Raw genomic sequence first — 27,828 nt, 5'->3', positions numbered from 1 at the left:
TGCTAGAAGAGCTCTGCTCATACAGCCTGGAGCTTAGTCTGGAGAGACCAGAAAGGATGTGATGAACTCAAAGTTTTCTGTTTGCTGATCCTTCCTGTTTACCTCTTTTTCCCAGCTCCTAGGAACCAGGTGAGAAAGACGTACAGCTGTCCGCAGGTGTTGCTTGCTGGCACTTGAGATGGTTCAGATAAACCTCATGACAAAGTGTAGCCTGTGAACCCATGATGGGGGAGAGGAGATGGATCTATTTGACAGGGTTTCTCTTTGTTCTGTTTCTGTGCATCCATGCTTGTGCATCTCTGTTGCTGTAGAAACAGTACCATAGTAAACAGCATGAGCTGGCTGTCCAGGGACTGTGAATCCCTGTGGAAGTCCCAGGAACTTGGACTGAAGGAGGTTTTGGGCTGGGATCTGGCTGGGGTTGCAGGGTAGTAAGAAGACATAGGTGGGTTTATGCTTGTGCAGTAGTCTGGTGCGGAGGTACGTTCTCTGTAGCGCTTCCGACCAGGTTGGGTGCCTGGAAGGATGCAAATCTGGGCGGCATCCTTGCTGCCAGAAGAACTGAAGTGTGGTTCATGATGCTGCATGTGATGTGCTCGTGTGTGTGAGCGAGCTTGGGGCGGGGGGGGGACTGGCAGTTTTTACTGCTGCCAACCAGAAAAGTTCATATTGGTGGTGGGTGGAGCGGTAAACTTTCCTCCCTACAGTACACTAAACACTGGCTCCTTTTTGTCTTTCCCTGGATCTTACGTGTTTTAGCTATCACACTGTACACAAGCAAGAGTTTTAATAAAGCCACCCCCCACACATCCCACACCCTTTTATGTCAAGGAAGAGGCTCCGGGGTGTGATCATCGTCTGTGGTTTCTCTTAGTGCCAGTCCTCAGAGTTAGGAACTGACTGCAGAATCATGCAGAATCATGCTGTCATGTCTTAGCCAGTCCTGACAGAGTCTAGGAGAAGAGGTCGCTTGATGAAAGGCAACTGGGGGAAGGATCAGGACGTTGCTTGATAGAACTGTTATCTAAAGAAGCAGATCCCAACCAGTGAGGTGCATTCTCACTACAAGCAAGATATGCAGAGGGGATGGTCCTTTTTGATGTTGCTTCTTACCTTGCCTAACTTTTCATGAGGCAGCGGTGGAAGTCTGCAGCGTGAGAGAGAAGAGAGGCGGTGCTCCAGAACTTGAAGAGACAGCAAAGCGAATGCTGGAGGAACAATCAGAAGGCATAAGAGCAGAAAAGCCTGTATTTAAAAAGAAAAAAAGAGGCTGGCCTGTGGTGTTCAGTCCAAGAGTGCCCTGCTTTCCCCCTTGCTTTCCCATGTACCCCTGGCTCTCAGGAGCTGTAGTCTTGGGATCGAGCCGAGGCAGCTGGAAGTGGAAAGGAGAGGGCTAGCAACGTACGCTCCTTTAGGGTTAGACTGCCTCAGTGTCTCTGATTCACTGTGCATAAATATTACCATGTCACTGAACTCCTGAGCCCCTTTGCCCCATTTGGAGTAAGGAAGGGGCAAGTACTGGGCTTCTTGTGGAGCAAAGGGGGAGGGAGTGTGTGCAGTGATGGTGTAACAGTGCAGAGTAAGGAGGAAATCTCCTTCCTAGTAGATGGTTTCACACGCTGTCCATGTTCTTCCCAATGGCCCTGGGTTGTTTTCCTTTTTGATAAGCATCCTAGGCCCTAAAGCCTGCAATTCAGGTAGCCTGTTGCTGTTCTCTTTAAAGGACAGTGTCAGCTTAGCAGGAATTGCAGTACAAACCCCAAAGCTTCCTGTGCTTTTGCTATCCAAGTAGTCCTGTGGTCCAGCCTTGTTCAGTTTGCGTGATGGGATAGAGCTGGCAACCCGTTTCTGCAGAGCTGGGTTGGGGCATTGGGAAACTTGGAGGGTGTGTTCTTCCCCACTGAAAAATCCAAGCTAGTCCTCTGAACTCCCACCGTGTTGTGGACAGAGAGGTGCTCTGCCTGTCCCAGCAAGGGGTGAAGTCACGTAGTGCTGGCCTACGTGCTAGATCAGCTGCACCTCTGTCCCCAAATGCACGTGGCTCCGTCTGTCCCTTGTGCCGGTTCTGCTGGGTCTCTGCCCGGTGGTCTGTGTGGGCTCAGCAGCCTGGAGGTAAACAGGCCACTCTTTCCCAAGCGGGAAAATGGGTTAAGTGCGTGTAATTTTCAAGCCTGCCTTTTTGGAGAAGTTTGGTCTACTTGGTTCCATTTTGGGGATGCTCTGTTGCCTTCCTGTACGAAGCAAAAGGAGTAGCAGAGCTGGTAATGCTCACCTGCCTGACTGCATAGCACATGTGCTGGGGACACCCTGGCAGGGAAAGGGCAGCAGTTTTTTTTCCCTTGGATTTCTTCTGGTTTGGAATGGGTGGGAGGTAATTAAAGGGGTTTGCTCGGTCTACTTGAGAAATAACAAGGCTGAATGTCAAAGAGTGGCTTTTAACATAGTCTGTGTGGCTCAGAGGATCAGTGTTCGGTCCTGAAATGTGGCATGGTGGAGGATTTGATGGTCCTTCATGAGCTGCTTCGAGCTGTCATAGAATCCAGGCAGGGTTCGTCCAGGTACCAGGGTGCTATGGCTGGCAGTGGGTAAGGGCAGTCTGAGGGTTAGTAGCGCCATAAAAGCTAGTTGGGACAGTGGCTGCATGTGAAATACGCTGCAGGTGAGTGGAGTGAGAAGCCATATCCTTTCCTAGGAGTAGCGTTTCCTTATTGGGACTGTTGCCAGACTTGCCCATCTGTGATCTGATCTAGCACGTTCCTCTGTCCCGTGGTTTTGCTGCTGTGGCTGGTCAGTGTGTGGGTTAGCAGCAGCTGCTGGAGTTCTGCTTGGCCTGTTGGTGCCGTCTCCCCACCTGCCTCTTTCAGCCTTGCTCCAATTCCCCAATTACTCCTTGCGTACATCCAATTTCGTAACCCAAAAGTGCAAACCAAAGCGTTCTCCTTGCTCGTTCTGAAACGCTGCCAGCCCTGCTTGTGATAGGAATCCCTCCTGGAGCTGTGAAGCCTGGAAGGGCTCCAGTTCTGCGTAAATTCCTGTTCACTCCTCAGCCTGGTGCTTTGAGTTGGTCTTTGTCCGGGAATGTGCAACGTGGGATACGCCAGTTCTGCTCTCCAGGTCTTGAGAGAGACAGATGAATGAGGGGCATTTAACTTGGGTTAAGCCTGCTGGGTTAGTTCTTGGGTTTCTTTTGTGAAACAAAGCAGCAAAAGAGTTAGTTTAGTTTATCTTGTCCAGATAGTCATCATTGGTTGATAGGGCACGCAAAGCTGCTAAGATTAGCCACATGCTAGCTTGTCCTAGCGTCGGGCTGGCCTCCAGGCTTGCACTGAGACAGGTACGGCCACTGACAGATTGTCCTGGGGCTCTTGCTTGGGGGATTTTGGTCTTCTCTTCAGATCCTGCTGTGGGGCCTCCTTCTAGCTGGGGGAGTAGGGAGCCTAGGACCACTTTACTGATCGTCTCTGGGGCACTGCTGGTTGCTTGGCAAAGCAAATGGCTCTGCAGAGCCAAAATACTAACAGAATGACATGGGCCCACCTCTGTAGGGCTCTTTGTACCTCGAGGGTGGCAGGAGGTGTTGTGGTTTAGTTATTGCTTCCCATGCTTGGGAGGAAGAAGAGCTGAGGAGAAACCGAAGTGATTGGAGGTGGGGAGGCACAGAGGACAGAAGCCTGCTGCCTCTCTGCTGGCAGAGAGAAACACAAGTAACATACTTGTTTGGACCAGAGCTTGGAGCCTAGACCCGGATCTGAAGTGGGAGGTGCAGGCTTGGAGGAGAGGAATATAGAAAGCAAAAGCTCTTGTGCTTAAGATAAGCAGTAACCTGGCAGACTGCTGGTTGGGTGTCATAATCTTTGTGCCTTGGTTCTTCACGCTGTACCTGAAAATACTTGCAAGGGAGTGTCTTCCCTGCCTAGTCAGTTCTGGCATTGGCACCTGCCCTGGGTCTGCCTTGCTGCTTCCGTGCTTGCCTGTCCTCCTGCCAGGCGTTGCCTCTGCCTTGTGCCTTCCCAGAGAAACGGGAGCCTTTCCCACTGGTATAACGGATCTCACGTGACCTTTGGGGGGTGGCTGTTAATTGCTGGCGGATCTCAGCACCGTGTCTCAGAGACTGAATTCTGGACACTGCTGTTTGCCACAGGTACTCGCTCAAGATTAAAACACCCGTCGACAAGTTTGGATGTTGAAGGTCTGAACTTACCTAGACAAGAGCCATAGTTGATTGCTGTAAAAGTATGTGAGAAGTTAAATTCATAAACTGAGGACAGTTGAGTTTGTTGGTTTATTACCAATTTGGATGCATTTCAGCAAAGTAAACCTACAAAGGGATGGGTAGCTAGGAGGCACCTGGTGACAAAGCTCAGTGGTGAATGAGAGATCCACTGGTAAGTCACGCTGCTCTGTACATACGCTGGGAGCCAGGTAGAAGTTATAATACCTTCAGCGAGGGGCGTTTGGAAGGAGGGAGTTCAGAAACGGGAGTGAAATGTGACTGCGTTCTTCATGTCAACATCTTTCCTCTAAAGGAATAAGGGAGGGTTGTGGGAGGCTTCAGACCAGGCAAGCTGCTCTGGAAACGCAGGAGACAAAGGGGAGGAGGTGCAAGGAGAGGAAAAGTGAGGGGTGCCCTAGTCTCCTGAAGTGGTAGGAGCTGTGGCACAGCAGGAGGAGGCTTCCTGGGGACTGGGAGATGGAGCTGTTGGGAGATCAGGGAGGGAATGGCAGCAGGCAGGACAGGAAGTGACTAAAATACTGTGGTGTTTGTTGGTTTCACTCTGTAAATATATGAGGTTCTTTCAGCGAAAGGACGGCTTGTTCTTTTTTCAAATGTGACCTTGTACTAGTTCTTCTCTCAAAAAAAAAAAACCCCACAGGAGAGTAGTCTTCTGGTTCTCTTCAGCCGACTGTCAGTTCCTTTGCCGTTAAAGGTAGCTGTGCTCTATCAAGGCAGCGCTTGCTGATGGAGAGAGAGGTGTCCAAGGAAGGGTTTTGAAGAGTACCATCATGGAGCTGCATGAGGCACTTCCCCTGGCATCCCTGGGAGAAGGAGACTGCGGGTGAAAGGATCAGAATAGAAGGGATAGCACTAGAGCTGTCTGCAGGATTAATATTCATGCTTCCTATTTCCTACATTAAGTGAATGGTACCCAAGAGGGCCAGAAAGAAATGGTGAAGGACAACTTATCTTAGATGAGAATTGCTGGCTGTCTGGTGTTGGAGGATGAATAAACTGCCTTTATCTCGACCCTGCCTGGCACAGAGAGAAAGGCTTTGGACTGCTTGTCAGTTATTCCTTAGTAAAACTCTCATCAGGATGAAAAATGCCTGGATCCTAACACAGATCACAAAGCTGAAAAAAAAAAAGGCAATATTTAAATATTGCTGCTTAATGCTGAACGCTGAGGTTGTCCGACAGAGATATATATGTAATGTGCCCGACTCTTACCCTTTGCTTCACTGGGACTGAGCTTCATCTGGGACATTCTCACGGATGGCAGTTTTGGGGGCATCTGCTGATCTCCTTTTTGGAAGTCACGCATCCCTGGCTGAACCGACAGTTGACACTGGAAGAACTCCCAGTAGCTGAGCCACCCCCGCGAAGAAGCAGTCTTAGTTTAAGAGTCCAGGGCTGTGACTTGCTGGTGTGCTCTGGCAAGGCCTGCCTGGATGGGGTTGCACCAAGAAGCAGAAAGAAGAGTTAGAAGGGCTGTAGCAATCTGCTGGGCAGGGGTACTCGGCCAAGACCCAGCCCTGGTGCGGGCTGTGGGACAAAAGTAGACGGCTCCTCCCGGGAAGAGATCAAACTTTGTGCTGTAGGAAGGATTTGCGCAGCTCTCGCAAAGAGTGTGCTAGTGGAAAGGTGAGATTGGCATTAGTGTGTCATGGCTTTGCATGTCCCTTGCCCTTTGCAGTTATCACCTGTAGCCAGTTATTTAGCCAGGTAGCAATTCCCTACGTGGCAGGTGAGGGTCAAAGCACGTCAGAGAAGAAAGGAGTCTTGGAGTGTCCCTACATAAGCCCTAGGCTTGTACACTGACCACATCTATCCTTGTATGGAGACCCGATTTGGGGAGCTAGGGAACTGTGGTTTGTGTAACTGTGCTGTGAGGAAGCTGCAGACTCCAAGAAGGGGAAAACTCTGCTGCAGAGATTTGCCCAAAGTCGCAGCAGATGCTGTCTCTCCCAAAACGCACGCTTGGAAGTGCAGAGGCCTTTCTTCCCTCCTATCTGCTCTCTGTGCGCACTGAAATGTTGTTTTTCCCCACCCTCCCAAGACAACAATGACATGAAAGCACTGTGGCCCTGGCCGAGTACACGAGAGGCGTTGTATAACTGATGGGAGCTATTTGTATTGTGGCAGTGCTTTTGGGTCCTCAGCCATGACTGGGATCCTATTCTCCTACATACCGTGCAAATTAGGAGGCCAGACTCTTCCCTACCCACAGGAACAAGCGAAGCTGATCTGGCTGGGAGTGTGGAGTGGGTTTTGTGGCTGATGCTGTGCTGATGACAGGAGCATTAGACTTTGGAATTTGCTCAGCTGGAGGAGACGACCCTTTCCTTCCGCGTTCTGCATCCCTGTTTCCCCATTGCAAAGGGATTAGAGTTTAAGGTGCTTCTGCCCATTTCCTTGTGTTTGCACCTTTGTGGTGTGGCTGCCTTCCATTTGCCTCGGAGGCTGTGCTGTGAACGAGATCAGGGAAGAGTCGGAACGCTTCCCTGATCTCCCACAGTGCAGATCCATGGGTGGATCTAGCTGGAGTAAGGTGAAGATTGTATTGCTGCTGTTTCATGTAATGCGAGTCCACAGCAGGTTGGGCTGATGGAGTGGCTTCCTCTGAAACACGTTGTGTTTCGTTGGTCATAAAGCCTTCAAGTTTGTTAGTGAGTGACCAGATCGTTTGCTGCACGTTCACGTAGGGTGGGAGTGGCATCTGTCCTCCAAGCTGTAATTTGTGCTCAGGATTAACCAACACAAAGCGGTCTTGTGGTCCAAATGCCAAACTGGAGTGACCGAGCGCTAGAGCCAGCACCACGTGGGCGGCAGCAGCAGCGATGGGGCACGGGGAGGGAGCAGGTGGATGGGGAAGGGAACAGGAGCTCCTCCGCGTAGCATCTCTGGCAGTTTACCCCAGCTCGGCTTGGGTCGTTCAGTCCTGGTGGGACTGCTTTCTTGCTGGGACTGTACCCCCAGCATGAGTGCAGCATCCACCTATGGCACCAGTGGGATCTGGATCAGGCCTGGCCGTGTGGTCACATTTCTGTTAAATTAGCTGGCCTACGCAATCCAAAGCCCCTGCTGGCTTGGTGCCGCTTCCAGAAGGACTGACAATGCCTGATGTGGCATGCAGTCTAGCAGGGCAGTAGCTGTGTCCACTCCAGAAGGCAATCTTAAAGGGAGCTGTCAGACTGAGCTTGCGCTGGGTTAATACTCAGTTGTGTGGCTGCAGCGGTCGTGGCCTGGGGGAGGCTCCCAAGGATGCTTATTCAGCCATGCTGTAGTTATACTTAAACCATGTAAAACTTCTGCGTGTCGCCCTGCCTTTCCTGTCCTGGCAGTAGCTGTAGAAGAGTGCCTAGGAGCAAGCCAGCTAATGCCATCTGACGTTCCACCAGGATAAAGGAAATCTGAGCACGTCAGCCAGACACCAGGGTGTCTGCGAGGTGACAGCAGAGGAGGGATGTTCCCAGTATGTTGGTTACCTACCTGCACGGTGCATTCGTACTGTACCTTGCTGCTACCTAGTTTTTTCAGGCTGCTGGTATCCTTGGACAAGCGCTGTCAAGTGGCCTGTGCTGCTCTTTACCGTGAGAGATGTCTGCTTGAAACAGAGCTGCAGCTGGTCATCGTGCCTGTGGGCTGGAACACAGCTCCAGCCCAGGTCTCCCAAGGTGGGAGGTTCGTGGTCAAATGGGACATGCCTGAGTTTCAGCCCAATGCAGTAACCCCTCTTGTGTAGCTTAACTAGGAGCCCTTTCAGGCCCATTCAGGCTTCCAGCCTGGGAGCCAAATATAAGTTATTAAGAGAATCGTTTGGATATAGCTGCCTCGTACCAGCATTTAGCATGCCAGACCTTTTTGATCTTGTGAAGTTTTGTACCCAGCGAAGGCAAGAGAGCTGCTTTTCCCCAAAACCTGCCAACTAGAAGTGTCTGGAGTAAGGGAGCAGCTGAAAATGCAGACCACAGCCTGGTCCTGCAGTGTGCCACCACCCACCTGATTCCAAAGCAGGTGAGACCCGCAGACTACAGGGCCCAGCATCCTCTGCTTCGTTATGCGCATCCTCTAATCAACGACGGAGAACTGCCTGCTGGGGCCAGTAGTCCTAGGCCTTGTTTCCTAGGCTTGCCTGGGAACGGGGGTAAGTGAAAAGCTAGTCATGCTGGAAGGTTATTAGCGTGCTTGCCTGGACTAGGTGTGCCTAGAACTTCCCTGGTGTGATTTAGTAAGGAATAAGATACCTGCAAAATAATCTTAAGTCTCCTGTAGCTGCTGTCCTTATAACAGTAAGAGCAGTCCAAGGTGTCCCAGCAGGAACTGCAACAGGCAGCTGATGTCTGACAGCATCGCAGGGCAGGATTTGAGACATGTTTCAGCTGGACAGGGCCTGCACAGCTAAGGGTCAAAAAAGCACAGGGAAGCACTATGACCTCTGCTTCTTTAATGGCCTTAAACTAAAGGGGAGTAGATTTAGACCAGATAGAAGGAAGAAATGTTTTACGCTGAGGGTGGTGAAGCGCTGGCCCAGGTTGCCCCGAGAGGTGGTGGATGCCCCATCCCTGGAAACATTCAAGGTCAGGTTGGACGGGGCTCTGAGCACCCTGATCTAGTTGAAGATGTCCCCCTGCCCACGGCAGGGGGGTTGGACTAGATGACCTTTAGAGGTCCCTTCCAACGCAAACTATTCTGTGATTCTATGATTCTTTCCCTGAAAGCGCAGAAATATAAAGGGGAAGCTACAAATCAGGTTTCCTTGGCGTGTTTGCCCATATGACCTAAGCCTTCTGCACCCTCGCGCAGCACTCTTCAGGGCAGAAGTGATTTGAAATGGTTCTGGGATGGGAATTGTGGTTGTCCAGCAAATGGGGCTGTTTGGGCTTCCCCCTTGCCTCCAGTGGAGGTGAGGAAGGGTCTGTGGGTGTACGTGGAGCTGGAATCAGCTGGGCCGGTTTCTTCTGTTGGACTTGGCGCTGGCCGGCCAGGAAAGCACTGTCTCTGCATGCTGCCTGGCAGACCTCTGAGCATGTTTTGTCAGGGCTCTCCCTCCCCGGCTCGGGCAAACGCAGCAGCAAGCAGCGCTTCCTGAAGCAGGCGCTGAGTTGGGGCGATGGGGAGAAGAGCGGGTGCTCTCGATGCTCTGGCACCCAGAGATGAGCGCCCCGCCACTGTTTGTGCGTGCTGTGCTGCCTGTGGGAGTTCATCAAGGTCTCCCGTGGGTTAACAGGAGCTGAGACCTACTGGAGCTGGTTGTGCAGCTTCCTGCCCCCCAAAGGTGGGGCCAGCACGGCTCCGCCTGCCCATGCTGAGAGCCCAAGGCACCCAAACAAGGTCCTCAGCTAACAGCAGCATACCTGTTCCATCCTTTCTCGCCATGGGCATCTTGCGGTGCGGCTGTGCCAGGGCCATCCGCCTCCGTCCCTCCCAAGCAGCTCTTTTGCACCGTTTCAGACCACCAGCACGGAGGTGAGATGTGAGGCTTTGCGGTGGGGAGAGGGTTGCAGATGTGGGGAGAGGCTCCGCTCCTCCTGGGAGCCAGAAGCCTGGCCCAGCCCCGGTGAGCTGTTGGATTTCAGTGGAAGCGCAGGGTGCCGGGGCGATGCTCCCAGAAGCCTGCTGAGCCGGTGCTGGGGCCGACCTGCTGGGACATGTGCCTGCCTCGGGGGGGGCTGTGCTTGAAACGGGCCTTTCCCGAAACGCTGGGGCTTTTCAGCAAACGCTGAGTATGAGGCTGGCTTGTGCAGCTGTGTCCTTAAATCCTGTACGGGGCAGGCCCCCCCTCCCCTGCACTGTGCCCTCAGTTTAAAACTGAGCACCATGCAGCATTAACTGATTCAGTGATTATTTTTTTTTTTAAGGGAAAGTGCTTTGTAAGGTGGGCTCACCCTTCGATATAACACGGCCAGGTACTCTTCTCCCAGTAATACCTCTACATCTCTAACTTCAAGCTCTGGTGTATCTAGTCGAAAGAGCCGGTCTGGGTTTAAAGGCAGAGTGACTGAGGGTTTGGGAGTTTCAGCCCCTGGATTTGTGCTGGGAGCGGTAGCACGCGTGGCCCTAGCACCCCACAGCTGTTCCCAGCCAGTGCGTTGGCGTGCACGCTCTGGCCCTAGCAGTGTGAAATTCAAAGCTCCCCAGGAATATGTCGCTTGGCTTCTGCGGGTGGCACCTCTTTTTTTTTTTTTAATCCATCGTTGTGCATTTATACAAGTGTGTCCGTAAAAGCCTGTAAGTAAAATTAGTTTTACCTTTGTATTGTTAAAAACAGTGAAAGAAAGTACACCTGCTTGCTATCCCTGTTTAGTGGGTGGCTTAAGCCAAAGGACTGCAAACCCAAAACCCTTTTCCAGACTGTTTAATCATCGGGGCCATTCAAACAGGCCCTTGGAGAGCATTGGTTTCAGGGCTGTTTCTGAGATGCCCCACTCAGGAACAGCCTGTTGTTTCTGCCTTGCAGATGAGGTGTTTGTGCCCCTATTGTGTTCAGGTTTGGGGGGGGGGGGGGTGTTGGAAAACCAAGCAAAGTTAATGAGGTGTTAACAGCAGGGAGAGGTAAGCTTCTCTGTCTTGATGGCAGGGGAACTACTTGTGAATCGATCAGCCTTCCTGAAAGTGTGGGACTAAACATGTATGTTACAGCAGGGGAAAAAAGTCCCGTTTTGAAACGAGTGTCCCCACATGCTCCTGCACTGGTTGAACTAATTAGTTTAAAAAGCATCTTTAAAGCGGTGCATCTGTATGAGGAAGTCGTTTCTCTTTCACCAGAGCTGATTAAATAGATAAGGCTAAAAAGAAGAGAGGGACAAGCGAAGCAATGTAGCGATCAGACCGATGGATGGCTAGTGCCAGGCTGTAACTCACTGGAGAATATCCCGGGCCTGTCTGATCCAGCTTTGTAGTGTGTGACGGGCTGGGGGAGCAGGCAGGCCGGGGGTTAATGGGAAGGTGAGCGAGGCCAGGCAGGGCTGGGGCTGGCTGCTCGGGGCAAAATAAACCCTCGCCCATTCCAGGGCTTTCACCCCCCACCGAAAGGTGGGCTTGTACCTCCGGGGACTTCATGTGGTCAGAGCAAGCCCTGCCTTAACCCTGGCTGGGTGGGTGAGGAAGACAGAAGTGAGCGGAGAGTGGCTTTGGGTGAAGTCCGAATCGGTGCTGAACTCCGGGGAGGAGACCTGCAGCTCGCTGCCACAGGGAGGGGAGGCCGAGGTGTGTGCCCTTGCTTGGGGAAAAGGCACTCTTGTCTTTTCCAGGAGACCCTAAAAGAAGGAAGAAATGAGCTATCAAATGTGCTCCGCTTCAGGCAGCGGGAGGTGTGCCATGGCAGGAGGTCGTGCGGGGACTGAGACGCACAGACGTGCACGCCGGTCACCTCACCGGCGATGGTGAATTTCAGCATCACGGTCCGTGGCTGGGACTGGTGGTGTTGCTGGGGATGTGACCCCGCTACCAGTGCTGCGATGCCGCTGCGCCTCCCTGCTGCAGGCAGGCGCTGGTTTCCAGGCCCAGATGTGACAGTAGCTGCTGCGTCACCTCCTGCCCCATCCTGTCCCTGGCTGGCTGCTGGCACACACTGGTGTGAATGCTTTATAATGGGAGCATCCCTAGCTGGGGGAAGTCAGCTTGGCTAATTCAGACCAGGTTGACTTTTATCTGAGGGGATTTAGGGACCATTCCCACGAACGGCTCTGCCAGAGCATGGCCAATCTCTGGAGGGGTGGCTAACAGCTGGGGACAGTAATTTCTTCCAGATCTAGCAATGCTAGAAGAGGATGCCTGTCAGGAATCCCAGTACAGATGTACTTATGAGACCCTCTAAGAAAAGGGTTACTTCCCCCCCCCCCCGCTACTCCCACACACACAAACAAGGGAATAAATCAACTTTTGTGTACAAGCATAGCCAAAGATGAAAACTTGAAATTGTCTTCAGCATAAAACAAACCCTTCCTTTATCAGCTGGTGTTCTGGCAGGAATTTAAATTCACAGGTGCCTTTACCTCTAGCACAGTGAAATACTGATGCACCTGTAAAAACGATGTAAAAAGGTAAAACTGATTCTTTTTCCTTTGCCCCAGTTATACTGAGCTATCTCCCCTCCTCCCGTGTTTCTGTCTTAGCGCTCATTAGGAGTGAATTATCTGTCTCCCCTGCAGCCCAACTTGCACAAATCTGTTGGTTGTAGGAGGAGCAAATCTGATGTTTCAGTGGTGTGTTTTGGATCCAGGACAGACGTTGCCTAAATAGATCTTCCCTGGCATGTCCCTCTTGAAAACTGATACCAACAGTGCTTTCTGAGCAAGAGACTTAGTGGATAATATAACTCTGTAATATAGGGTCTCTTCTCTCTGGGAGTAGAAGCGCGTGGGCTTCCTAGTGACCGCCTGCTGCAGGGCAAGGGCTCCCCCAGAGGCCCTGGCTGAGCTGTGCTAGGTTGAGATGAGGCTCTGGGAAGCGAGCTGGCTGTTCCTCCTGGTCCATAACTCTTACCTTCCTGGTCTGTTCTCTCCTCAGCGTGGCACGATGAGGCGGCGTTATGAGGACGATGGCATCTCCGATGATGAAATTGAAGGGAAGAGGACATTTGACCTCGAGGAAAAGCTATCCACCAACAAGTTTAACTCCACCTTCGTGGTCTTCATGGAAGGCAAAGGTTTGTGTTGGGACTGCTGTGCTTTAGTGTGTGCTACTGCTGTCAGTAACCAGACAGCTGCTGTGGTTGGCCGCTTCTCCAGTGAGGCATGGTGTGTGAGATGATCTTTCCCCGAGCCTTTCGTAGAAAGCTAACAGTGATCACCGTTGGCTATGCTCTTGTGCATCTGACTACACCCAAAGCCTCCCCGACTGCCAACTTGAAGGGCGGTTACAAGGCAGTGTGGTGGTAATGAAATCCTTTCCCGCTGTCCTGCGTTTTGCTGCCTTTTACTTTCCATCCTTCTCTAAAGTTGGGAAAACTGTGTGCTATTCACAGCAGTTCTGTGCTTCCCTCTGCTGTAAACGGCTTTACTTGCATAACCCAAAGGGTGCAGAGCAGGCAGGGACGTTTCTGCCTGCTCCCCCGCAAGTCCTGCGGCAGTCCCTAAGCGGTTTGAAGGCAACGTGAGGCGTATTGGTGGAGGATTGGTTCAAGCCTGCTCAGCCCTTGGGCCAGGGGAGCTAGTAACGGGGAGCGTGTGTGGGAAATGGCGTGGAAGCCGCTCGGTCTGGAGAGTGATGAGCCAGTCTGCAGTGCTGCAGGCTTGCTGGGACACATGGCAGCCAGGAACAAGAGGGTTTGCCTGGGTCAGCACCTGTAATTGCAGCCACATGTCTACTAGATGCTTAATTCAAAGACTATGTGGGATCTCTCCCCTTTCTTTCACCACGCATATGGCTCAGTGGGATGTCTTTTCATCGCACAGCCGGTGCAAGCATCATGAGGATTTACCATGAGGGAGGAGCATTTCTTCAAGGCATCTCTTGCTTGGCTGTGAGCTTCTTAGGGAATTGAGGACCAAAAACTGTGCTGTTCCCCTGTCTGGTGCAGCCTGTTGGAGGAAACTCCCCCCTCCGTGGGGGGCCTGTCTGAGGCTTGTCAAGCAGCACGCACCATGCTGCTCACAGACCTGCCGCAAAGGAGTTCCGGGATCTCCGAAGGGGTGTAGAAATAGTGAGGAACAGCGCTTTCTTTCACTGGCTAGCCTTGCAACAGAGATATGAGGAGGTTCTCGGGTCTCAACTGGACGGGACCCTGAACAACCTGATCTGAGTCTGAAGTCAGTCCGCTGGGAGCGGGGTTGAACTAGAGATCTCCAGAGATCCTTTCTAACCTCAGTTTGTCTATAGTCCTCTGAAGGAGTCTCCCCTAACACCTTCCCTCGTTTTCTCCCCACACCAGACTTCACAGTTGAATACATCCAGCGGGGTGGCCTGAGAGACCCTCTCATCTTCAGGAGCTCTGACGGCCTGGGAATAAAGTAAGTGTCAGGGGCCCAGAGCGGTGGATGACTCTGGCCCGGTTTCTTGCCTCTCTCCACACTGTGTGGGATCTGATCCTGGTAGCTGGATCCGTGTTCTGCCAAGTTGGTATGACTGTGTCCTGTCCACAGTGTTCTTTACGTGCAGTGAGCAGAGAGAAGTATCTTACACACCAGTTATCCTGTTCTTACTAGTCTGTTTGGACCTAAAATGTGAGGACTGGATTGGCTGTAGGTGATCACAATTCAACCAAATGTCTGGAAAGTCCCGCTGCTGCTCTGATGCAAAATCTGGCTGGGTTTCTTTCCTAGTAATACAGGTATCTATTGCCAGTGTGTCAAGCAATTTGTAGTATTTCTGGCATTTTCCAGAATTCCAACCTGATTTGCCCAACACGGTTACTTCTAAACTGCCGTCTCTCTCTCTTGCTACAGTAAGTCAATTAAGGTTTACAGCTTTGAGTGTAAAGCTGTACTGATGCAAGACTTTGTGCTGGTTTATGATGTTCATATAAATACGCTATGGGGTGGTAGATGTCTTTTACAAAATTAAAGAAACCTGATCTGATCCAGTGTTTCTGCTAGGTCAGTGTTTTTTGGTTTTGATTAATACAAAAGTTAGAGGAATAAGTTAGCCCTAGCAAACTTTGTCAGAGCCAGTATCAGCAACACTGCTCTTAACTTCCTCAACTGGCTGCGAACGGATGGGCAACACCTCATCCAGTGCACGATGTACTGTACTGTGGTGAATTAGATAGGAAATTGTGCCGGGCTCGGTTTTAACTGCTGGGTGACTTGGGAGGGCACAGATTTGATACTGAGGATTACAGCGTGGGCGAAACTGGATTTCTCCTGAGTTTTTGGTTATTTCTCTGGGTCAAGAGCTGCTTGAATGGCTGCTCGCCCATTCTGCCTGTGACAGCAGTGTTTGTACAGATAAGTATGCCAGTACAAACAGTTAGAGTAGTTATGCTGTGTCAGTGAAATATACTGCTTGTACTGGTCTGGCTATGTCCTTTATATTGGGATAACTCATACGAGCAGTCTTTAAAATGAGAGCTAGGATTGCTTAGCTCAAGGCCTGCTTGCTCATCTGCCAGAAGCCACTGTACAACAGCTCATGCTCTAGAGATGGTATATCCTATTCCCAAATCTGCTTCCCTAGCCAGAAGTTGGGCCCAGTGTTTTACCCCAGCGCTCAGCCCGGAGCTGTGCCCCCAGAGATCTAGTTGCATGGTTTTCACCCGCATCCAAGAGGCAAAAAGCAGCACAGTAGTATCTTCAGGGTGCCAATGCTGGGGTTACAGGTGGGAAGGGTCTGCAACCAGAAGCACTTCATGATTTTTTTAGCAAGGTGTTTGTCCTGCAGGATGCCAGATCCGGACTTCAGCGTGAATGATGTGCGGCTGTGTGTCGGTAAGTGTGCGGGGACCACAGTGTGCCCCTGCTGCACCCTGGGCAGATAGGGAGGAATGGGGAGAGTCATCAGGTTTATCAAAGCTAGAGGTCTGGTTTTGTGGCTCCCCCAGTGTGCAGCTGGTTGAACCTGAGCCGTCCTTTGCCAGTGGATCACAACTCTTACCTGCTTGAGGAGTCTAGTTTGACCTGAAGCAGCTTCTGTTTCAATGTGGGTATGGAAGAAGATGAAGTTATGGGAGAGGCCAAGACGTCGCACGTGTGTGGGTGGGTTCTTTGAGGAAGGCTCCCATGTCTCCTGGAGTGTCTCTTCTGGGTGGTCCACTGTACACAGGGACGGTTCCAGTGACGTCTGTCTGTTCTGGCAGGGAGCCGACGGATGGTGGACGTCATGGATGTGAACACGCAGAGGGATATTGAGATGTCCATGGCACAGTGGGCACGCTACTACGAAACACCGGAGGCCGAGCGGGAGAAACTTTACAATGTCATCAGCCTGGAGTTCAGCCACACCAAACTGGAGAACCTGGTGCAGAGACCTGCTACGGTGAGCATGGCTCTTCCTTCCGCAGGAATGTCCTTTCACTTGTGCTCGTGGTCCTCTGTAGGCAAGGTGCAGCCTGGCACTTGAATGCGGGAGGAGAGGGGCTGCTCGTAACATGCATGGGCTCGGCCAGGGATGTCACTGCTGTGCTCTGGAAGCTGCTGGAGCGCATCCTGTGTTTAGACTCGGACCTCATCTGCTATAGCTGATCTCACAGTCAGGCTGGGGCTGCCCGGCCTGTGCATCCCTCGGCTATAGTGACCACGGTCAAGTCCCTGGCGTGTCATTCTGCAGAGAGCTGTCTTGTTCACTAGCTGTCAGCAACTAGAGAAACGGGAGGGACTGGCTGAGGAATAATTAGAGTGAAGTAACCCGCTCCTCCTGGCTGGTGATCAAGAACAGGCACAGAGTTTGAACAAGCACCCGAGTTTGAAGAGAGGTCAGATTTGTGCTTGGCCACAGCGAGTGTTGGGGACAGGATGGGGGACCCTGGCTTCCAGCCTCTCCCAGTTAGCTGATTCCACTGCCTGCCAAGACCTTGGCTGTCATTCAGTCTTGGGCCTATTTTCCCTCTGTGCTGTGCACTGTGCTGCTCTGATGCTTGGTGCAGAGCCCTCTCCTGCATCCCGCAGCAGCGATCAGCTCCATTGTGGACAAAGAGAGGTGCAGGGCAGGGGTGGCTTGCCATAATGCATGGCCAGGTGTAAAACTCTGGCAGGGCCTAAATCGGACAGCAGAGCTCAGCAATGCTTGCTGCATTTTGAGAGAATAGCTAAAGCCTGGGTGCTGGTTGAGCTTTGCAGTTTCCTTGGTGTTTGGAAACCATGGTCCCGTTAGGTCAGCAACCCTGTGTTCAGCTGAGACTCCAGAGGGTTGTGCAGCATGGCACAACATGGGTTTCTGATGCAAAATGCTGAAATCTCTGAGGGCAGAGGTGGCCAAGACTGGAAGTGTGCTGGAAGGGGGGCAGGAGGCTGTTTGGCAGGGGGAAAACAGGTTGCCCTTACTGAAGTGTGTAAGGTGGGACAGATGGGATGGACAGCCTTAGCTCCTGCAGTCGGTGGAGAGGAAGGGGCAGCTCTGTAGCGCCATTCACTTCTCTCTGTTAACTGTAGAGGGAGCCTGGACATTTCTGCCTGCTCTGGCTGTCCTGAAGCTTAGCGAGTTGAATCCCACCCCAGCAGATGCTGCCCAGCATGGTTTTTTCTATGTAAGCCCAGTGCATAGCATTTCTGCCTAGCCCCTAAGTGGAAGACCAGCATCCCAGTACCGTGCTTGGGATCTTGCTGTGGTGTTTGCTGCTTGTGTGAATTCAGAGGCTCACTGTACAGCAAGTGGCATCAGAACAGCTGGTCCTAAGTGCTTTACACGTGGGATTGCACCAGTGGCATCGGGAAGGTTGCTGGGTGTGTGGAGGCCAAAAAGGGGGTATCATGGCCATTCAGCTAACGCCAGGGCTTCCTTCCCTTCCTTGGTCCCGTCTGTTGTGGGTGTGCTCTGAGCTGGGCTGGCTGGCAGTCTGTGCGCAGCACTGCAGTGGCTTTGGTGGGCCCGGTGCAACCCTTCATCCCACAGGTGCCCAGCCACGTGTGAGCTGTGGGCTTACCAGGCAGGCAATAGGTATTTGAGCTTCCAGGACAGCTGGGGGGGCGCAGCAATAGGGGTTACTGTGCCCCTTTCATCTCTACTCATGTCTCCCACCTTTCTACTATAGGTGGATTTGATTGACTGGGTTGATAACATGTGGCCCAGACACCTGAAGGAGAGCCAGACAGAGTCTACAAATGCTATCCTGGAGATGCAATATCCAAAGGTGCAGAAGTAAGTGACTTCCTGAGCTGTTCCAGTGGTGGCAGGCAGCAAGGCATCTCTTGCAAGAAAACTACCCAAGGGAGAAGCAGTTTGTACCAAGGGGAAGCGGGAGGAACAGTCTCCCTGTTTATTTCAGCGGGTGACACTTGTAAGGACACTGCAGTTAGTTATTTAAGCCCCTGCCGAACGCTGTGTGGAAGGGTAGTCGCGTGGCTTCTAGGAGCTCCCTGCGCTTTGGGGAAACTCTTGGTGCTCAGCACCTTGAGACACCTGGAGTTGGTTGAGCTGCCAGGCGCTGCCCGTCCTGCCCTGTAGGCCAGACGTGTGACACGGGGGTTTCTAGAGCTGCCGGGTGTGTGAGGATGAAAGCTCTCCCTTAACCTGGACTAGATCTTTTTGTGGGGATGCGATATAAATGCAAAGTGAGCTCTCCTGCAAACCACCACCTCCCTGCAGCTAAAGTGCTTAGCACTGCAGTAATTGGCTTCTGGCACTGCTCTGAGCCACTGGCCTGGGTTTGGGCAGCCCATTCCCTTTGAACGCGTTGTATCTGTTCTAAAATGTGGATCGCCACTCATTTTCACCTTATCGTCACCTTGTTTTCCGCCAGATACTGTCTGATGAGTGTCAAGGGCTGCTACACAGATTTCCACGTGGACTTCGGTGGTACTTCTGTGTGGTACCACATCCACCGAGGGGGAAAGGTAGGAGGATAGTCCCTGTTGGGAAAGCTACAGATGCTTTAGGGGAGTGGCTTTTAGTCTATTCTCTTTGTCAGTCCTTGAAGGTGCAGGTCCCAGACAGCGAATTGAAGTCTTTCCACCCTAAACTTGTTTCTCTGTGGTTCTTGGAAGTAGTTCAGGCCCTCAGATGTCCACCAGGCACAGGCTGAAAACCCATGCTGTAGAGATGATGCTGAGACAACCTTATAAAAGGCTAAATGACAGAGTAGAATAATCCAATTTGTCCATGCCTTGGGCTTCTGAGAGATCATTTGGCTACGTGGCTGATCACCTCTTGGTGTGGCACAAATAGCACACTGGGAGCAGCAGCGAATGGAAGAAAGGTAATTAAAGATGAATGGGAGCCTCTCCTAAAGCTAAGCTGTCCAGGGGTTTTAAATAGCCAACAGATGTGTGAGGGGTCACCTTAAAACATCAGGTGACTTCAAAAGCAGAAGCATTCAAACTGAAGAGTACTGACAGGTCTTCACTGCAAAACCCTTGAATGGTTGTTTCTGGTGAGAAGTAGCTCTGAAACAGTGTCAGATTTGAGCTGCTTGTCTGGAGTAGCTTCCTGTAGCTGAGCTCAGCCCAGGAGACGAAAACTGAACCCCAGCTTCCATCGAGTTTGAGTTTGTCTGGTTACAGACTTCATCTGAGTGCAATGTTTGTTCCATCATGGGTGGCTTCCAGTTATAATTGTGCAGGGATTTCCCTGTGCCAGGCTTCCGTCACCCCAGCTGTGTGTTGTACTGGGGTCTGGCTTGGAAGAAATCTGTCTGGAAGGGGATCTGGGAAGGTGCCAGTCCTTCCACTTGCCCATAGGCAGGGTGAGTTGCACCTTAAGCTCCCCTTACAGGTGGGGATGTTGTATTTGTTCTCTTAACTGTCAGAAAACAGATTTGTAATAGTTTGGGTGCTGTATCGCTGAAGGGGCTAAGCTAGTACTTGAACAGTTAAGTCAGACACCCTAGCTAGCAGTTCCGCTGCCCTAGAGAGCACAGTCATGTTCGGAGCATGACACTTAGTCAATATGAAGTCGTCGCTGGGAAAACCTCCCCTCTGACTGCCGTTGGGTGGAAGAGCTTGTATTCAAGCTTTTGCTAGCTGCAGGTGTCAGCTCTGCTGTAGTCAAGGAAACTTTGCACTGGTGCAGAATTTACCAAAGGCTGGTCCCACCTCTTGCCCAGTGAAACACACCTAGCTCCTAACTTAATCCTTGTGAGCAATTGGAAGAGACTTCACTGCTTCTGATAAAAAAAAAAAAAACAAACAAACAAAAAAAACCAAAAAAAAAAAACAACCACAAAAAAACAAACCATCAGCCACCTAGGGCTGAACTCATCAAGGAGCCAGGAGGTAAAAAAGGCTGCCTGTGGTGGCTGGACATCTCCTGACAAAGAGCCTTGGACGGCCTTAGGATAGGGAACCCTTTTGCTTGTAACTGCTGTGAAGGAACTGGCCAGCTGATGGCGGCTGGATGGGCTCCCTCCACAGTCAGTAAAGGCAGATCTCTAGGAAAAAACTCTTCACTTCTTTAGGACAAGTCCTGGGCAATTATTCCATCCCATCTTTCTCCACTGACTTAGACTAGTTTCAGGAAAGGCAGCAAACTCTGCCCTGCCTGAAGAATCTGGGCTTTTCACCCACCTTTCCTTGCAAAGGAGATGTAGCTGCCAGACTTCCCCAGCAATTCTGATGGTTTGTGGCTCCAGTGCTTTTGCCCAGAGGATGAGCTAACAGTCTCTGAAGAGCCTAGTTGGGGGTGGATATCTACATGCCACCTGTATTGCATGGAGCCAGATAGGTGCAAATCTCTAGTTCAGTTGTAGCTCTTGCTAACATGATAGAAATACACAGGTAAATATCTCCTTTGTCTCTAATACTCTGTCTTCAGTGGGCGCTCTATCTCAACGCTGATGTTGTAAATAATGCCTTACGAAACATCCCAAGCTCAGTCTACCTGTGGCGCTCGGTGCGTCAGGTCGCGAAGGACCTTGTTCAGCAGCTTGCCCTCTCAAATGGGGCAGCTGTTTAGGTCACTTCAGTGGGAATTTCTGCAGATTTGCATCCTCTGTGGGTGGGGAGAGGAAGAGATTTAGATGTCTGGAGAGGGAGCACGGCGGGTTTGGAAGAAGGAGGGGGTAGTCAGTCGCTTTTAATTATGTGATGTCTTACATACATGTGTCGTCTTTACTTGCAGATCTTCTGGCTGATCCCTCCTACACCCCAGAACCTGGAGCTCTATGAAAACTGGCTTCTCTCAGGGAAGCAGGGAGACATTTTTCTTGGGGATAGAGTGTCAGAGTGCCAGCGCATCGAGCTCAAGCAGGGCTACACGTTTGTCATCCCCTCAGGTACCTCAGGGTGGGCAGGCACATCCTGGCCTTTGCCAGGGTTGTGGCAAGAGGCTGAAACTCCTGGGACACAAGCAAAATCGGAACAGGCAGGATTTAGCTTCTTCCCTCATGAGTAACTAGAAGAGGGAGATGTGATGTGGCTCCGTCTTCTTGCTTGCCAGCTCCCAAAACATGCCTGTCATGGCACTGTGGATTCAGCCCAAGCGACGGGAAAGCTGTGGCTGGCTCACGTCACGCTTGATCAATTATTAAAGGAGGCTTTCCCAGTGCCCGTCATGTTCGCATGCGGAGCAGTGCACGTTGAGGACAGAGGCTGGCCCAAGGCAGCACAGCTCCTCAGCTTCCTGGGTCTCTTGTGAAATCTCTGCAGAGTTATGTTCAAATTGTGAAGCAAGGAAGGGAGCCAGTGTGTGAGTTTAAGGAACGAGGTGACTGCTCTGGACACGAGGAAAGACAATCGAAGTCTGCATGTACTGGAGATAGGAGAACTGGAAAGCATATAGCTAGAAATGGATGTTGGAAAATGCTGAAACCCAATAGGGAGCTGGGAAGCAGTAACATGGAGAGACTTGCAGGTAACTGCTTTGCAGAGGGCTTGGGCAAGGAGACTTGGAGGTTGGGAGTGGGAACACTCTCAAGAGTTAAGAGAAATCTTTAGCCTGACTTGGTTTAGCAAGCAGAATAATTGGAGGGCATCAGCAATATCTTGCATGCACGGTTAGTACAGTGCTGTGCTAGAAAACAGCAAAGGCAGAAGAGACAAGGCAGATGAAAAAGCAGCTCAAGGTGGTTGGTTGCAAGGACTGGCTCACGGCCTTTTAGAACCTGTGACGGAGACCTGGGATGTCTGTAAAATGTGCTTGCACTAGGGAATATTCCCTTGCAAGGAGAAAGATTCTTGGACTCCTTTGAAGGCTTCTAATAAAACTGTTACATAAAAATTGTGTCCGTAAGACTGTCTCAGATGTCAAAGGCTGCTGTAACTTGCCGTTTCATCTGCAACAGCACCGTAGGAATAAGCTGTGGTGTAGCTTACAGCGGGACCAGGAACAGAAAACACTAGGGATTGCACAAGTGACTCATTTGAGTCCTGTTACCACGACTGATGCTTCTTTTGAATTGAGTGGCCTTGCCCTAAGGAAACCCATGCTGGAATTCCCAAAATGTTGGGCTTGTCTGAATTGCTTAACCTTGGAGATAACAGAGCTGGGACTTGAGTTACTTTGAGGGTTTTTCAATTGTTGAACAGACTTTGGAAGACTGTTTTCCTTGTTGCTGGTGTTCTTAGGCCTAGAAACTAGAAAGCAACTTTCCAGAGACACCAGGATGACAAAAAGCTATGGACAGGAGGTGGATGCTGGCACGTGTGCCACCATGGGAGGATGTGAGGCCAGATCCACAGGTGTATTTAAGAGCCTAAGTACAAGTCTGTCTCTAGCTTTTAGATGGGTCAAGTGAGCCAAGTATTGAGTAATTCAGTAATGACACTTCGGGAGGGGTGGACATTTGTTGTTGCTGTAAGACAGCGATGTCTGCCTTCCTCAAAGAGCTGGAGTCTATGTGGTGCCATCCTAGCCCCCCGCTGCTGCTAGGGCTGGCTGTTGTGACAAGGGGTCAATAGCTAGTCTGTGTGTTTGCGGCTAACCTGGATGCAGGTTAAGCGTGCAACTGTCAAGGTGGACTTAGCTGAGCAGCGTGAAGGTTGTGCATATTTGACAGCCCTGCTCTGAAGAGCACAGTTCGTAAGAGATTGCAAAGGGATTGAATTAGTAGGGACTGTCAGTTGTGAGACCTTGACCTCACCTAGTCACTCAGGAGGATTCTTCAAGCTCTGCTTTCTCTCCAAGGTTGGATCCATGCTGTGTACACTCCCATGGACACGCTGGTTTTTGGAGGCAACTTCTTACACAGCTTCAACATCCCTATGCAGCTCCGGATCTACAGCATCGAAGACCGCACGCGGGTAAGGACCTGCGGGAGAGCTGGAAGGATGTGGCCTCCTGGGATGGTGGGGAGGGCGCAGCCAGGAGCGGTGGTGTGTGGGGAGGGCGCAGCCAGGAGCGGTGGTGTGTGGGGAGGGCGCAGCCAGGAGCGGTGGTGTGTGGGGAGGGCGCAGCCAGGAGCGGTGGTGTGCGGGCAGGCAAGTTGAATCTCACTCTGTCACAGATTTCTCAAACTCCAGCTGCCTGTAAACGAGATGTCCTAGCCTGCTAAATGTACAGGCAAGAACTTGGGCAGAGGGGCAGCCTGCAATGTGCACTAAGGCTTGTTACGTTCCTTTGTACCGCCTCCAGTCTGACACCAGGCTTCCAAGGGGTCTGGAAACCTTGCTGTGAGTGTGATGGGGACCTCCCCTGGCTGCCTGAAGAGGAAGGCAGCAGCATGTCCATGGGAGTGCATCCAGCGTGTTGCCTCTTCCCTTACCTGGCTGCCTTCTGCTGCTGCTTGGTGTTGATCTTAGACCTTGATGTGGTCTAAGATGACTAAAACTAAAGACTTCCTGAGGTCTCGAGCAGAGAATGCTGTTGGCAAGTGGGTGTTCTCGCTTGCTCCTTGTGGAGACATGGGTCCTGCAGTGCTCAGCACCTGCAGAGAAGCCTCAGGACATGCCTGGGCTGAGATGGATGGACTGTTGGCCTCTCCGAAGCAGTTCACGGGTCCTCCCTGCTGCAGCACCCTGAGTTAGCACTCATGTGTCAGACCATCATCCAGAGCAGCCGAGACATACATAGAATGATGGAGTGTGTACCTGCTCCACCCTGGGCAGTGTAGCCTCAGGAAGGTGCGAGGCAGGCAGCAGGGTCAGTGGCATCTTCTGCCTGCGTGTGAATTGCCGGCGCCGATGTGACAGATCCCCGATAGCACTCTGCTAAATAGCTGAGCTGGCATCCTGGTTTCTTAATAGACCAGCCCTTTCCCTCGCCCCGTACAAATACTGTCAGATGCTGTGCTGGGGCTTGGGAAGAGGGCTTGAACCATTACCTTCAACCAAAACCTTTTGTGGAATCTGCTGCTTTTTTCTTGTACTAATGAGAAGGAGGTCTGTGGGGGAAGAGCTGCAACCCTAACAAAGAAAAATGAAATGTTAATGGCTTGCAAGTGAGTAGTGCCTGGTCTCTGCTCTGCCTGGTGATAATATTCTTCTGCAAGGAGAATTACATCAGGCTGCCAGAAGCATGAATGATGCTGTTAAACACGTACGTGCGTTTCCTGTCTCTCAGGAGGGGATCGGTCTGGTTTGAGGCAGCAGTAATAAGAGCTATCTCTGTGCAGCCCTGTGGTGAAGGAGGCCTGAGCTGATCCCCTTCCCCTTGCCTCTTTCGCAGGTCCCAAATAAGTTTCGTTATCCCTTCTATTACGAGATGTGTTGGTACGTGCTGGAGCGCTATGTCTACTGCATCACTAGCCGCTCACACCTGACCAAGGACTTCCAGAAGGAATCGCTCAGTATGGGTAAGCCCGCTGCGTTGGCTGTCCAGCCCTTATTCCTTCCTCACCCGTATTGAAGCGCTTTCTTGCACCCTCCTGCTGGGGTACTGTCTGGCTTAGCAGCGCGGCGGGCAGGGGAGGGCTGTGTGGGAACAATTTGGGACCATCACTTCCTCAATTTCACAAGGTGGTTTCTTTGGGTATTTCCTCCCTCTTCGCTCTTTGCTGTACTGAGCAGTCGGAGGGCATTGCAGACTGGACGAAGCAGGTGCGATTTTATTTCTTTTCTTTTGAGCAAGAAGTCAAAACTAGCCAGACTTTTGCTTCCTCCTTTGCCCCTGCAACAGGCCAGGTTCCTTGCAGCTGCAAAACCAGCACACAAGTTCCTGGCCTTGCTGTACACACAAAGCCTTTAACAGAAGAGGCGGAGGGAAGTTGCAGTAACCACCGCTGTGCTGTGAGCTTGCGGGGCAGTAATGCTTTCTCGCTGATCAGGGCCTTCCTGCACGCAGAGTTTAAAGTGCTGTCAAATTTACGTGCAAGGGAGTGCAGGGAGTCTCTTGCAAAAGGAATGTTTGGCTTCCTTACAGCCAAGGCAAGCGGGGCCTGAGCAGTGGTTCAAGAGATGATTTCTTACAGAGACTCTTCAGAGTGGGAGAGGGCTGGATAGCCTCCACCCAAGGCCCTTGAACCAAATCTGTCCTCGCTCTCCTAAGAGGCTGTAAATACTGACTCCTGGGCACCTCTCCTCACAGCAACAGCCTCTTTGGGGCTTTCGACTTCAGTCCAAGGGGCCCTAGCAGAGGGACTCAGCTCCCAGCTCTTGTCCTTTTCCTGTAGTTCTCTGGAGATCTCCCTCAGCACTTGGTTTGGGAAAGGCTGTCTCTGTCCTCCTCCTGCCTGGAGGCCTCCAGTGCCTTCATCGCCTTTTCTCTACCACTGAGCAGTGTGAAGTGGGAACTAGTGCACAGAGCTGAAAGGAAGGGAGCAGGAGAGCCCTCTTCCCTTTTACTGTCAGAGAAGGGTGCTTTATCATGCACAATCAGGCTTAGAGACCTCACAGTCATCTAGTGAGTCCACATCCTCTTTCTCCTATCACGAAGGCAGGGTCAAGGTCTCAAGTCACTCGCAGGACCAGATGGCTGGAGATCCCAAGCCCTCCAAAGCAAAGTCATGTTGGATGGGGCTTTGAGCAACCTGATCTAGTGAAAGATGCCCCTGCCCATGGCAGGGGGGTTGGACTAGATGATCTTTAAAGGTCCCTTCCAACCCAAACCATTCTAGGATTCTATGAAATTCAGTCTAGGGCGTTGCTGTCTCCTCCTCTGGGAGGTTTTCCCATATCCTGTGCCTCACCTTTCCACAGAATGAGCCAGGAATGGGAAAGGGTTCTAGCTGTTCTTTTCTAGCCGCTATGTGCCCCATCGTTTCCTCTCGCCTTGTCCCCGTACATATCTGTTGCTCCAGCATCTCTGGTAACTGGGGGGATTCCTCTAGAGACTGAACACCTCCTGCGAGTAGTTGTCTGGCCACTGTGCTCTTCTCTCACTCTTTCTTCATCATGGCAGATATGGAGCTGAGCTCCTCGGACTCGGTAAACATGGAAGAGGAGGAGGAAGAGGAGGAGGATGCAGCAGGGAAGGAACCCAGGCGACCAGTCACAAGGCGGTCCATTCTCACCAGCCCCATAGCCAACGGTGCCAATGTGGACTATGATGAACTGGGCAGGAGCTGCCGGAGCAGCCTGCCGGGTCTGAAGAAGACCCCATCTATAGACTCTTCCGACTCCAGCCGGGGCTCCCAAAATGGCCAGGCCTGGGACCCGAACAGTGGCAGCCCACGCAAGAGCAGGAAGGTGCACCTGACGCAGTTTGAGCTGGAGGGGCTGCGCTGCCTCGTGGACAAACTGGAGTCGCTCCCTCTGCACAAGAAGTGCGTTCCCACCGGCATTGAGGATGAGGACGCCCTCATCGCTGACGTCAAGGTACGTAGGCGTGAGGGAGCCGCAAGTGCTGCTGTTCCTCGGGGCTGCCAGGGCGCCTCCACTTTCTTGCGGCATTGGAGGTGGAAAGGCATTTCACCACAGGGAAACTGTGCTTGACCCTGACCTTAGCCCCGTCCTGGGACAAGGGGGTGATGTGTCTGCAGGCTTGGTGTCCTTTCTCTGCATGAGGCTAATGTTACACCAACTGATGCTGAGGGACAGCCCTGGCTTGGATTTTGGGTTGGGGCTAGCAAGAGCAGTAACTGCTCCCAGCCAGCGTGGCTGGGACTGCTCTGGGGACCCTCTGGGCCCTGTCTGGGTCCCTTACGGGTGTCAGTGCAAGAGTGCTTGTTGTGCGATACAGTTCACTTCCAGTTCCGGCTGTGGACTCCTTGGGCTGCTGGACACTGTGACAGTTGGAGCCCTTTACTTGCCCCAGGTGGATTTGGCGTTGTTTCTTTGGGTTGTTTGCACAGGATGTGACCTTAGGTTATGAGAGTCTTGTTTTTTCTTCCGCCCCACCCTGCTTTACACCATGAGCTTTATCCGCCAGACCTGTTGAGCTGACTCCATGAGCTTCGGTGTTTTAGCCCTTTCGGCACTGAAGTGAGAATGCCAGCCTCGCTCTATTCCCCAGAAGCCCATTTTAGTCCCTAAAACCGCAGTTACCTTGTGCTCCCTTCCTTGCTGATGGTGATCTGTTCAGCTGCTTGCCTGTACCGAAGCTGACATCCAGACACAACCATGGGTGTATCCTGGTCTTTGCCATCATGTTTCTTTTCCAAGTGCTGTCTCCTGATTTTTTTTTTTTTTTTTTTTGTGGGTCATTTGGTGAAACCGGCGCTCTTCTCTGTTTGGAGCAGAGGGCGCAGCTCTGGCGTCCCAGGGTGGGCTGTCGTTTGCAGGCCAAGCTCTGGTGGAGCTTGGCTGAAGGAGTGGGAGCAGGTGCTGTTAGGTGGCTGCACTTCTGGTTTCCTGTGCTTTAAGTGCGCTGTCTGTGCCGTGGCCTTCAAGTACGCAACGCGTGTGTTTCTGAGCCACGGCGGTGGGGTGGCCTCGGCCTTACCATGGACCATATGATGCTCTGAGCTGTGAGCGCAGCATTTCACCCTTGGACTGAGAAAGGGACGTTGGTGTCACGTGTTGGGTGTTTTGAAGGCAGAGCATTCCAGATTGTCGGTGTTCAGCTGGCTTTTGAGACCTGTTCAAAGGACCTGTTACGGTCTGGAACTAATGGACGCGTGCCTATGGTTTTGATGTGACCCACCAGCCCCCGTGTCTGGTTGTACCTCGCAGATGAGCTGAGTGAAAGTGAAAGTCCCTGCAGTCCAGTCAGAGCAAACAGCTTCCCTGAAGGACTTGGTCCTTAAAGCTGGCTGTCCTCTGGGGTTC

General features: G+C 51.8%; 1 protein-coding gene across 1 annotated transcript in view; it reads left to right on the top strand.

Annotated features, from left to right (window-relative positions):
• Positions 1–27,828, top strand: part of KDM2A (lysine demethylase 2A) — a 52,786-nt gene that overhangs the window by 10,339 nt on the left and 14,619 nt on the right. The window contains exons 4-13 of the mRNA XM_076343726.1: positions 12,728–12,866; positions 14,091–14,169; positions 15,539–15,585; positions 15,954–16,132; positions 17,844–17,950; positions 18,552–18,645; positions 20,867–21,020; positions 22,871–22,986; positions 24,350–24,476; positions 26,021–26,436. Coding sequence (XP_076199841.1) covers positions 12,728–12,866; positions 14,091–14,169; positions 15,539–15,585; positions 15,954–16,132; positions 17,844–17,950; positions 18,552–18,645; positions 20,867–21,020; positions 22,871–22,986; positions 24,350–24,476; positions 26,021–26,436 — 1,458 coding nt within the window. The remainder of the gene's footprint in view (positions 1–12,727; positions 12,867–14,090; positions 14,170–15,538; positions 15,586–15,953; positions 16,133–17,843; positions 17,951–18,551; positions 18,646–20,866; positions 21,021–22,870; positions 22,987–24,349; positions 24,477–26,020; positions 26,437–27,828) is intronic.

This window comes from Aptenodytes patagonicus, chromosome 7, assembly GCF_965638725.1.
Source record: "Aptenodytes patagonicus chromosome 7, bAptPat1.pri.cur, whole genome shotgun sequence".
Classification (NCBI taxonomy): Eukaryota; Metazoa; Chordata; class Aves; order Sphenisciformes; family Spheniscidae; genus Aptenodytes; species Aptenodytes patagonicus.
Note: the sequence above shows the minus strand (reverse complement) of the source record. Positions and strands in the feature narration are given on the sequence as shown.